Source organism: Macrobrachium nipponense, chromosome 6 (assembly GCF_015104395.2).
Source record: "Macrobrachium nipponense isolate FS-2020 chromosome 6, ASM1510439v2, whole genome shotgun sequence".
In the NCBI taxonomy this organism is placed as follows: Eukaryota; Metazoa; Arthropoda; class Malacostraca; order Decapoda; family Palaemonidae; genus Macrobrachium; species Macrobrachium nipponense.
The window spans coordinates 87846904-87859403 of record NC_061108.1 but is presented as its reverse complement, the minus strand read 5'-3'; the positions used below and the strand labels follow the sequence as shown (position 1 = coordinate 87859403).

The 12500-nt window shown below is 32.5% G+C and overlaps 1 protein-coding gene across 1 annotated transcript in view; it reads right to left on the bottom strand.

The window, feature by feature from the left end:
* The window catches only part of LOC135216857 (uncharacterized), a 468230-nt gene that overhangs the window by 2994 nt on the left and 452736 nt on the right, over positions 1-12500 (bottom strand). Inside the window, 2 exon segments of the mRNA XM_064252369.1 lie at positions 4561-4662; positions 12066-12379. Coding sequence (XP_064108439.1) covers positions 4561-4662; positions 12066-12379 — 416 coding nt within the window.

Genomic DNA, 12500 nt, shown 5'->3' with positions numbered 1-12500 from the left:
CGTCAAATGTTAATATGTATGTCCCACTTGATAAATAAAATGCAAAATGAGGATTTCTAATCCTTTATTTCCTGGAATTAAGCCACAATAATGAAGAATGAGTAGCGAATCAAGACATATGAAAAGAATTACAAATTTACGCGCGCAGATGTGTGTGTATGAGAGAGAGAGAGAGAGAGAGAGAGTCGTAGGATGTAGCTGGGGGTTGGAAAGTATGAGAGCGTGCGATAAGCTATACCGAAAGAAACTCCTTCCATATTTAATGCTTCGTCCCAGCGCACTTTCGCCTCCAGATGGGCATAAACAACGCTCTTCCTGCTACTCGAGGATGGCTATTGTTAGGCGGCGTAACTCTTGACGGTTGCATAAACTATTGCATCGATCCGGTGCTTTACACATAAAGGGAATGCGATCATGTAAGAGCTCGGATGCAAAGGAAAAACTCTCTTTTGCTGCTATTTTTTTCTATCTGTGAACTGCATACCGGCATACAGCTTCAAAAGGACACTAGTACACACACAAACACCCATGTACACACACCCCTTATATATATATATATATATATATATATATATATATATATATATATATATATATATATATATATAGTATATATATATATATATATATATATATATATATATATATATATATATATATATATATATATATATATATATATATATATATAGATATATATATATATATATATATATAAAGGGGTTTCGTTTCCTATCCTTCTCTGTATTTATTTTCAAATTACGCATCACCATTCTCTCTACTTGGCCAGACTGCTCCAAAACAATACAATGCATGGTTTTTGCTTTCACCTCGTTTATAATGTTTCAAGTTTTCCTACATATTTCGATATGCCTTAATCTTTCAGCACTACTTGACTTATGGGCTATAAGCACACAAAAAATAACCATGATATCAGTTTTACTTTAACACCAGAAAAAGAAAGTTGACTTGGCAGTGCTTTGGCTTTCGTAAACCTCTGACCCCTTCCTTCCCTCACCTGTTCTGTGGAAGTCCTCGTTTCTCATTATAAAAGGTCATCTAGTTTTACTCACAGTTATCTGTACTTATGAACGTGGCTAACCTTTAATATTAATAACTTCAATTGTTTTATCTATCAGGTTACCTTTACCCCTCTACCAAATGCTCATTCACTGTTGATTTAATTTCTTCCCAACACTTTCAAATTATATCATCGTTACAAGCTTCTAGTTCCTTTTCAACTTGTAACTCTCTATACTTGCATTCCATGACCCTTTTTCTAACTTTTCCCATCTACATATTCAAATACAAGCTTCAACTTCCTTTTTACCTTTTTATGTCTACTTATTCTAATACAAGTTTCGACTTACTTTTTATCTTGTAACTTTTTACCTGAATTTCAAGTCCCTTTCCTTGCTTTTTATGTCTACTTAGTCTAATACAAGTTTCGAGTTCCTTTTGTTTTGTAACTTTTTACCAGAATCTCACGCCCCTTTTCTGGCTTTTTATGGCTACGTAGTCTAATAAAAGTTTCGACTTGCTTTTTATCATGTCACTTTTTACCTGAATCTCACGCTTTTTATGCATACGTAATCTAATACAAGTTTCTATTTCCTTTTTATCTTGTCACATTTTACTTGAATTTTATGCCCCTTTTCCGGCTTTATATTTCTACATAGGCTAATACAAGCTTCTACTTTCTTTTTATCTTGTATCTTTTTACCTGAATCTCACGCCACTTTTCTGGTGTTTAAGTCTACTTAGTCTGATACAAGCTTCTACTTTCTTTTTATCTTGTAACTTTTTATCTGAATCTCACGCCATTTCTGGTTTTTTAATGTCTACATGGTAAAATGCAAGCTTCTATTTTCTTTTTACTTTGTAACTTTTTACCTGAATTTCACGCCCCTTTTTGGTCTTTTAATGTCTACATAGTCTAATACAAGCTTCTACTTCCTTTTTTATCTTGTAACATTTACCTGGATCCCACACCCCTTTTCTTTATCTGTCTACACATTCTAATACAAGCTTCTACTTCCCCGAAGCTTGTGCGCTTTTTTCTTGGAGTTACCGCCATTACACATTATATCGTCAGAACTCTGAAATTGCATGGCTAACTATATTTTCATTTGCTTTTTATGGGCGCGCGTAGGCCACAATTTGCTTTTACGTTTTCTCACAAACATTTTACAACTATTTACAAACAAATAGTTGATCAATTATGCATAAGACACATTCCAACAAATTATTACAAACACAGATATATACATACACACACCAACCTTCACACACCACACACACACACCACACACACACACCACAGATATTATATAATATATATAGATATATTATAGAGATTATATATATATATATCTATATATTATATATAGAGAGAGAGAGAGAGAGAGAAGAGAGACTTCGACGAGAGAGAGAGGAGAGAGAGAGAGAGAGAGTATTATATTAAAATTTAAATTTGTTTTGTTTTGTTTCTACACTCACAGCAATTTTTCACACGTCGCACTTGGGATTTGTACATTGTTCTGCCTTGTTCTGCCGGATAATAGGATTACAAATCTGATTCATACGAATGCGTTTACTATGCTGAGAATAACCCTTTGAGTAATAATATTGCTCATACCATCCGTTTTTGGTTTGTTACTAGACAAGACTTAAAATAAATCAATCTGTAGTAACTTTCAGAAATTAGTTATTCAGATGACGAAAGCATTGGTAGAAACAAGAAACCAGTTTATGAGAGAGTCAATTATAATTAACAAAAAGTTAATATTTAAATAGTTTTATTCTAGGGACTCTGGGAGACGAAAAATAAAATAAATGTTCAAGTGTGTTATGAATAGAAAGTTATTAAACACCGTCAGCTTAAAACAGATTCTAAGCAAAAGCTCATATCATACTTGATTGTATGGAAAACCGATTGAATCTGGTTAGCATAAAGTGACTCATTATACATCTCGTATGCCTGACGTTGAGAACATATTGTATTGTAACGCAATTTCTAAAGATATAATATAAATCTAATTGTTAATTTCAAAGCAAACATTGTTTTTTAAGTAATGAAATTCACTGACGAGCTGTTTATTAATATAATTTTAATTTGCATGAGAAATATTGAACATCTGTTGAAACAGCTTCCTTTGAAGTAACTTTCACTCTTACAGTTGATCATCGAAGAAGAAAGGATATTAGAGCTTTACTCATTGTCTCTTCCATGAAACGTTGATCTAACATTAGGAGGAAACAAAAACACAAATGGATAAACAGTTTGGGATCCAGATAATGTTTTTGTACTCCAAGTATTACTGGGAAGTTTTCCAATGACATCACTTCCTTCTCTCTCAGTGTAACATAGGAAACCTGTCTGACTGAATTTTATTCAGTAAAAAGGTAAAACAACTAAAATGCTGGAGTGAAGAAAATAAAACAACTGGAGTCCACAGTCTATAATAAACTATTAATTGTTAAAAAAAGATAATTTCACAAACTAGAAATTGTACCTAATGTTCGTACGACGTTATCTATATTAACAAAATGTACTGAACCAGACTTTGTCTTACTTTAACTTGTTTAAAATTATTGCCATCTAACTTATAGAGATTAAGAATGAATAGGTCAAAACTTTTCTAATTCAACTTCTGTTAAAAGCTGTAACATGTCACGTTATTCATGCAAGGATAATTTTGTATTGTACCAGGTATAATTTAGAACGTTTTCCGATGGGTAAACCACAAACATATAATAAAAAAAATATTTTTTAAATCTAGCAGGAGCGATTTTTACAGTATTTTAATTTTGAGAAATATCATATATATATATATATATATATATATATATATATATATATATATATATATATATATATATATATATATATATATATATATACATACATATATATATATATATATATATATATCTATACTATATTATATATATATATATATATATATATATATATATATATATACTATATATATATATATATATATTGGCAAGTGGCCGTTAAAGTAAAAAATTCAATTTGACAATATTTCGAAGGTTGTAATATTAAAGGCTCTAACATTCTTTAGATACAGAGAAATTTACATTAACTAATTTAAGATTAAGTTCATTAACCTCAAACTAAGGAAAATGCTAAAGCGACTCATTTGAACTTTACTGTAATCAGGAAAGTAGGACAAAGATTTAATTATAGAAACAAATTAAAGCAAAAACCCATATGATAAATAGAGATGAAATAATACGTTCTTAGGATAGAGTAAAAACCCAATAATGTATTTATTATGTATCAGCAATTGTAAATTTATTATATACAACTGGAGAAAAAATTAAGCTACAGTACAGACGATATTAATCACATAAAAGATAAACCCTCACGCAGAAAAAACAGACAAGACACACCGCACACTTAGGCATACAACCACACGTATATATATATATATATATATATAATATATATATATATATAATCTATTATATAGATATATATATATATATATATATATATATAGATATATAGTTCAAGAGATAGACTATACTAACCTTCGAGGACAACGTGCCCTGCAGTGTTCTCGCCCAGCTTTTGGATCCCAAGAATAGGTAGAGTTGTGTCTTCAACACAGAAAGTCCCTCCATTTGCTCTCCCTGTTGAGATGAATATTAATGAAATATTTGAGTATATATATATTATATATATAATATATATATATATATATATATATATTGTATATAGTATAGTATATATATATATATATATATCATAATATATGATATATTATATATAATATCTATATATATATATATATATATATATATATATATATATATATATACATATATACAGATATATATCTATATATATATTATATATATAAGTATATATATATATATTATATATATATATATATAGATAATATATATGCCACAACTGAATCACGAAAGTTAGGAACGTGATAAATCCATAAAATAAAGATAAATGCCACGAAGGAAAAATAAACGAAGGAGGTCTGCAAGATCTTTCGACTTTATAAGTCCTTACTGAGCAGATTTATGTCAGTATCTGCTCAGTAAAGGACTTTTAAAGTCGAAAGATCTTGCAGACCTCCTTCGTTTATTTTTCCTTCGTTGCATTTATCTTTATATATATATATATATATATATATATATATATAGACTATGTAGTATATTATATCTATATATATGATAACTATATAATATATATATAATATATATGTATATATATATATATATATATATTATATATATTTGCGTGTACGTGGTTATTTTTGTGTATATTTGTTTGCCACCATGATCTTTAATGTCACCAGTGAAGAATACCACAGACGCTGATAGCCAGGTCTTTTAAACTGGCATAGCTTGAGCTCTGTTCTTTTCATTATTAACTATGTGCGAGTACCCTAGTTTCCCTTGTGAGATAAATGAGAAACAGTAGGATGCTCCTGCGATATACATACTTTAACTGCTGAATTGTTAATATTCCCCGATGTTGGAAACTTCCATACTGTTCTCAGTTTTCTACAACAATACAAAATGGACAGCAGGAGTGCCAGTCATTGTTATCTTGCTCCATTCTCACGCCTTCTAGAAATAAAGGGCCATCCTTTCCCATACGTCTTCAGTTTATGTAGTACGACTCGACTCTTCCTATCCTCCTCGTTTGTGACATCTCTGAGTCACTAATAAATTTTGACAACGAGATCTAAATATTCTGTGATCTCGTATTTCACCTACAATTATTAATCATGTTTTCTACAGACCTTCTCAACTCTTAACATTTCGATTCTTCTTGCAACATTAATATGCTAGGCATTCATCTTAACCGCTTCAACTTTTTTTTCTATATATACATTTGACACTGACACGTTGCTTGATTGGCGGGGAGTTGGCTTAGGAATCCCTTCACTCATTCCCGGGCATTTACTCCCAATATCTAAATGAGTCATCCATTTTGTTCTCAATTCACATTTACCGCAATTCCTTTCTTTTGTAAACACTTTCAAAGTAGTCTTCTAATGTGTGCAGCTTCTTGTCAGTATTCCCAATTAGTAGTCGCACCACTTACAGTCATCAGCCTTTCACCACTCCATTGGTGATTCATTTTCTTGTCCCCAACTTTATATCTTTATATATAATGGCGTTCAACTGACTTTTCTATTACTTCATCCATTAAAATATTGGCTAAATAAATAAAAAAATTTATATCAGAGTTGCCATCATAATGAATCAATCTCAGTAAATTTTCTCCCCCTCTCCTTTTAAATCAGTATTATCCCCTAAAACACGTCCCCAATGTTTTTCCCCATCGCTTTAATTAATTCTTTCATAAGCTCTTTCAGCTCAAAATATAGCATATTGTTTTTGGAACCTTTCTCAGTCTCATACATCATTCACGCCCATACTTGTATCAGTGAGCTGTATATCATCTACATTCAAGAAATTGCTAACTAAACTGGAACTGTATTCACTTCAGATTGCATCTATCATTTACAACTTTTTCAGAATTCGTTTGTTCACTGCCGTTTCTCTCTTTATTTACTTCTGTGTAAAACCAATGAACATCGTTGTAGACAAAATTGCATCAGAAACATTACGTCTTCAGACAGTGGGATTTTCATGTATACAACCGCGTCAGTAATTACCTGCCACAGGCCCTTCAAGGCTAGCAATGCCATGTAATATATCTATTAGCATCTAAGATATCTTTGTTAATACACTAATATCGTCTGTATGTGCACTCTTTCCATATATATATATTATATATATATATTATATATATATATATATATATATATATATATATAGTAATTATATATATATATATATATATATTATATAAGACAGAAAACGTTGGCGAAAGCAGGCCACAGCATATGGAAGGACAGGGTGGAGTCTATTCTGAGGGACGAAAGCAAGTTTCAGAAAAATTAGTAAACCTGAATGTAAACATATATTTAAAGTTGAAGACCAAAATCAATAGATTTTTAAACGAACTTAATACTAAGAATGTCATTAGCAAAGACACTTATGAAGATCTATATTGTTCAGGTACAATCGTTTGGAGTCCTTTACGGTCTACCTAAAACACATAAAGAAGGAAACCCCAATGAGACCAATATTGTCATCAATTCATGCTTCCGAATTACAAACTAGCTAAATACCTAGTTCCTTTACTAGAACCATTTACTTCTAATCAACATACCTTGAAAAACTCCGAAGATTCAAATCATATATTTTATGTCAAGACTCTGACTTATATATGACCAGTTACGATGTTGAATCTTTATTTACAAATGTCCCAGTAGAAGAAACAATCGAGGTTATTTTAGATAAATTTTTATTGAACCTAATGACACTTATTTTAACTATGATCGTTGCCTTTTTAAGAAATTGTTGCAATTAGCTAGTGCTGGACACTGCATTTTTTTATTTTTTTAATGATCATCTGTATAAACAGGTTGAAGGAATGGCCAATGGGATCACCTCTCGGTCCCACGTTTTCCAACATTTTTTCATGTGCTCCTTGGAGGAGGACATGTTGGAAAATTGCCCCCTTGGTTTTTATCCTCTTGTGTATAAAAGGTTTGTCGATGACACCTTTGTTCTTTTTAAATCAGCTTTCCATGCTGATCAATTTCTCTCATACATTAATGAATTGCATCCAATATCAAGTTTACATTAGAGAGAGAGGAAAATGATCGATTACCATTTTTGGATGTTTTAGTGTTTCGAAGTGGGTGATAGTTTTAACACTTCCGTTTTTAGAAAAAAGACGTTCTCCGGTCTGGGTTCAAACTTTTTCTAGTGCTTGTTTTTATAATTTTAAACTTAATTCAATTTTTACCTTGCTCCATCGAGCTACACTCTAACCTCTTCCTGGGAATTGTATCATAAGGATTGTTCCTGTTTAAATATTTTTTTTTTTTTTTCCGATAACTGGTTTCCCTCACATGTTTTCTTCAACATTGCAAGAATTTTCTAAATAAGAAATTATCGGACTCCCCTTCATAAGCACTGTTCCACGAAAGAAACTATATGCCAGTATTCCATACATCCAAGACGACAAATTTAGAAGGAATCTCAAGTCTGCAATTGAAAAACACTTTAATACTGTTGCAAGTTATATTAATCCAAAAAAATCCCCTTACAAATAAGAGGCACTTTTCAAATTAAAGACAGACTCTGCCCAATATTGCAATCGTCAGTCGTATATAAATATATTTGCCCCAGATGTGATTTGGGGACTTACGTGGGTTCGACTAAACGTTTGCTAAAAGTCAGAGCTGATTCACATAATGGTGTAAGGCATCGTACTGGCTGCAGAGTGTCCAATCCAGAATTTTCAAATATCAGAAATCATGCAAAAATTTGTAAAACCACCATCAATTATACTTGATTTCTCTGTCTTGGGCCAAAACAAGCCGTTTAGACGAAACTGCTTATATTAGAGTCGTTTTTGTTTATTCAAAGCAGTTAGTGCCAAGTTGAACTCACACACTTTCCCCTGTACAGTTGTATCTGGGTTTTTGAACGGCGGGTTTTTCTTCTGCTTTCTCTCCCTTCTCTCCGAATCATCAGTCTTCAACTTTTAGTCTAGCAGGTGCTTTTAAATTGCTTTTTTTTTTCATTTTATGTATGTTTTTTGTATATTTATTGAGACTCTTAAAGTCAAAGTTATGTTTCATGTATTTTTAATTTGTATTGTTTCTCTTTTAGCCTTGATGATGTAACTATGTGTTACGAACGCGTCGGTAATAAATGTACTATCACCTGATGACCGGCTATCTCCTTGTCACCCTGTCCTTCTATATATATATATATACTATATATATATATATCATATATATATATATATATATATATATATATATATATATATATATATATATATATATATATATATATATATATATATATATATTACCTTCAATTGACCATTATATTTTTATTGGATCTTTTTATGGCCGATGATGTCTAAATTGATAACTTCCATTATCTTTCTCCAAATCTTTCCACAACTGTATTATCCATCATATCACCACGAGAATTCCAAGATGCACCAATACATTGATCTTCATCTTGATCTTTCACGCAATATTGCAGGACAGATTACTTTGAGTATATCACTAATGATACAAATTTTTAAAAATACCTCTGTCAGTATGCACGTTTTTGTCAAATTTCTGCTGAAAGTTTCAGGTACTAAATTATTTCCTTCCTCTTTTTGTGTTGCTTGCCGATACCGAAAGTTAGCCAAATATCTATGCCTGTCTAGAGTTGGAGAACAAAGACCTGCAATTAACGAAGAATATCGAGTTATGTTATGAAACCTGGCTCTCCACTTTCTTAAATTTCTTAGTTACTAGTTAGTGGGGGTGAGGCCAGGTGCCACGGCCCCAGACGATGTTACTGTACTCTATAGTAACAAGTCTCTAACACTGGTGTTTTTTTTTTTTTTTTGCCGAGCTAACGCTCCAACTTTTTATTTCCTCTTCTTGTTATTTCCCATGTTGTTGTACCTGCCCTACTTGTCAGAACGTAAGAATTCACAATTCAATGTTGACCGTAAACTGCCAACTGAGCGGTAGTTTTCCCAGATGTAATTTTCACCCGTACCTTACCATATTCAGCAACGATTTGAAAAAGGCTTGGTCTTGTTAGTTAGGTAATCACTGAGCAGGGAAAGACCCTTTCCCTTTCACCCCTCTTTAACCCCTAATGCTAATAAATTGGTCGGTCAGCACGGAGAAAAGTGCTTACATACAACAGACAGACAGACCAAACTACTGTTTTTGTAGTAAGATTGTTTGTTCTTTTGTAAGTAACTCTAAATACCTAACTTTGTCCCCCCGCCCCGAGACTTTATTTGAGTCTCGCTTCTACATCGGACAGATAAGGATTTGTCAAAGAATTTCGTCTTGAATGGCTCTTAAAGGATTTGTGAAGAAACCTGTTCCTGCACTTTATATCATTTTCATCTGACTGCTGATTCCATTGCTTGCACATCTTGAAAAAAATGAGTTGCATTTGTATAAGAGCGATTTCACTTTTATGTAAGTTCTGAAAATTTAACATGTTTGCTCTATTCCTAAATAATTTAATATTTTTCGATTGCATTGATTTGTGGATGGTAACTTCATAGCAGATCCCTCTTAATTAATGAACTTTGGTCATTCTCTCAACCGATATATCAAATACCATCATCAATGATTGTTTTACATTTACAGCACAATTTAACATCTTTTTTCAGATGACGTCAAATAAGCCAAGCTTTCCACAGTTTTATAGACTTTTCTCCAGTTCATTCTCTCTTTCCCTAAAGTTTTTATTCCCATTAACAACTTTTCGTTAATGATCGATTTTGCTTTTCGCAATAATTCACATTTACGCGTGAAATTCCTGCCGGCCCATTCATTCTAGAACTACTGTTGTCATTCCAGTAAAGAAAGTTATGTACATTTCTCCCTCTAGATCTTCATCATAGCATCTTGCGCAGTTCGACGTAAAGGGTTTCTCTGATATTCCACCCCTCTTGTTTTACCTGTTTTCTTGTCTTCCCTAAGGTTACTAATTCTATCAGTTTTGTGTACCTGTCAAGACCATTCCGATTTCTTTGAGATATCTTCATAATTCTGAAAATTAATCTTTGCAGACGAGAAATATGAAGATCATTATATTTGTATTTAGGTTTTTTCCATTGATTTTTCTTTACAGCTAAGTCATAGATTCTCCCGATGTGTCTTTATTACATGTATTATTTAACCCCTTGCATATAACCAAGTTTCACTATTTTCTTTTAAGGCTTGGGTAAAATTTAGGTTTCATGTTTAAGTAATACCCATTTACTGTATAAATATTGGCAGTTGTGTCAGAACACTATGGCTGTAAGAATCACATTAATAATTATGATCAATTATTAAATTTAATGTTCTAAATATAGTTCATCTTAACCACGCTTTTGTTCATTTTTTGTTTTCACTTCTAACACCAGACCAAAGGCAGCCCTTTGAAGTTCATAAGTGCTTTCATTTTACAACTTGCTGACTTAGGAGAATTTGCTCACACTTTATCCATATCAAAGCCAAATGGAACTATGCTGTACCAAAGTTATTGTTACCGAGTAAATTGTTCATTAGATTAAACGTTTTCCTTTATACAAATCGTAAATTCTGACCTATATTTATGTGTATACAGATTTTAGGCCTAAATCTTTGTTATAAATATTCATAACTACAAATACAGGAACTTCGCATACAAGCTCATGAATTATTGAATTATGGCCTTATGAAAGGACTGATGGTCTTTGAATATGACATTTGGTATCTTACAAAATTGTTTGTATCTACGTAACTGTTTTATTGTTTCCTGCCTTTTATATTAAATATAAAAGGCAAGAAACAATAAAATTTTCAAGAGAAGAGAGAGATTCACAATGTTTACCATAATTATTAATCTTTCTACCTCTGTTTTGTGGGACCAGATATTTATACTGAAAGCCAAAATGTAGGTTTCTTAGTTATGAAAATGTATATCCTATCCTCAGTTCTGTCTTCAAGAATTTTTCATCTTTAGCAACAATCCCACTGTCCTTTTTTATCATGCCTTGCAATAAAATTGAGCTTCATTTTCGTAGTTTGCAGTTCAGGCAAACAAATCCTTCATGGAGACATGTTGCATTTATTGATATATTTTCATATGAAAGAATGTCAACTGAAATGAATAATTTGAGATTTTATATCATAGTTTAATTGTAGAGAGCTTTATGGCAAAAAAAAAAAAAAAGTCAATTGACAGAAAATGGAAATGGGTTTAATGCCTATCTTTGCTGTTGCCATTAATTTAGACAATTTCATGTGTTAACCGCAGATTTATAGAAGCTTGCCATTTTGTATTGGTCTGGTGAAAAACGAATTAATTGCTACTTATGCAATTTGTTTACAATTCATAATGTTGCCTTCTGAAGAACAAGCACTTTCACGACTTTGATTTGCATGGCGTTGTTCTGAAGCATTCAAGCATTCGCTTCTTACCTGTTTTGTTCTCGTCCCAAGGAGAGAATCCCTGGATGTCGTCGTAATAAGATCGCCATTGCAGGAACCGAACGTGCCGCCATCCACGGAAGCCAACATCACTCCGGAGGAGCTGACGCCGCCCCCTGTGCCCAGCATCATCATGCTTCCGACATTTCCTCCACCTGTCATGCCACCGCCTCCAACGGCTCCACCACCCACTGCTCCTCCAACGATGTCACTTCCAATGCTTCCAATGGTTCCTCCTCCGCTCCCACTTGGGCCCCCGCTGCTCCGGTCGCCTTCGCTTCCTTCAATGAGCTTCCGACTTGATCCTAATAAAAGAGGTGAACAACCGGTAATTAAATATTTCAGTAGATGAACACCTAGTTGCTGATGGTAAAGAAAAGCTGAAGAGACTGGTAAAAGCTCGAAAAATTGTTGTAGGTGGGGAAA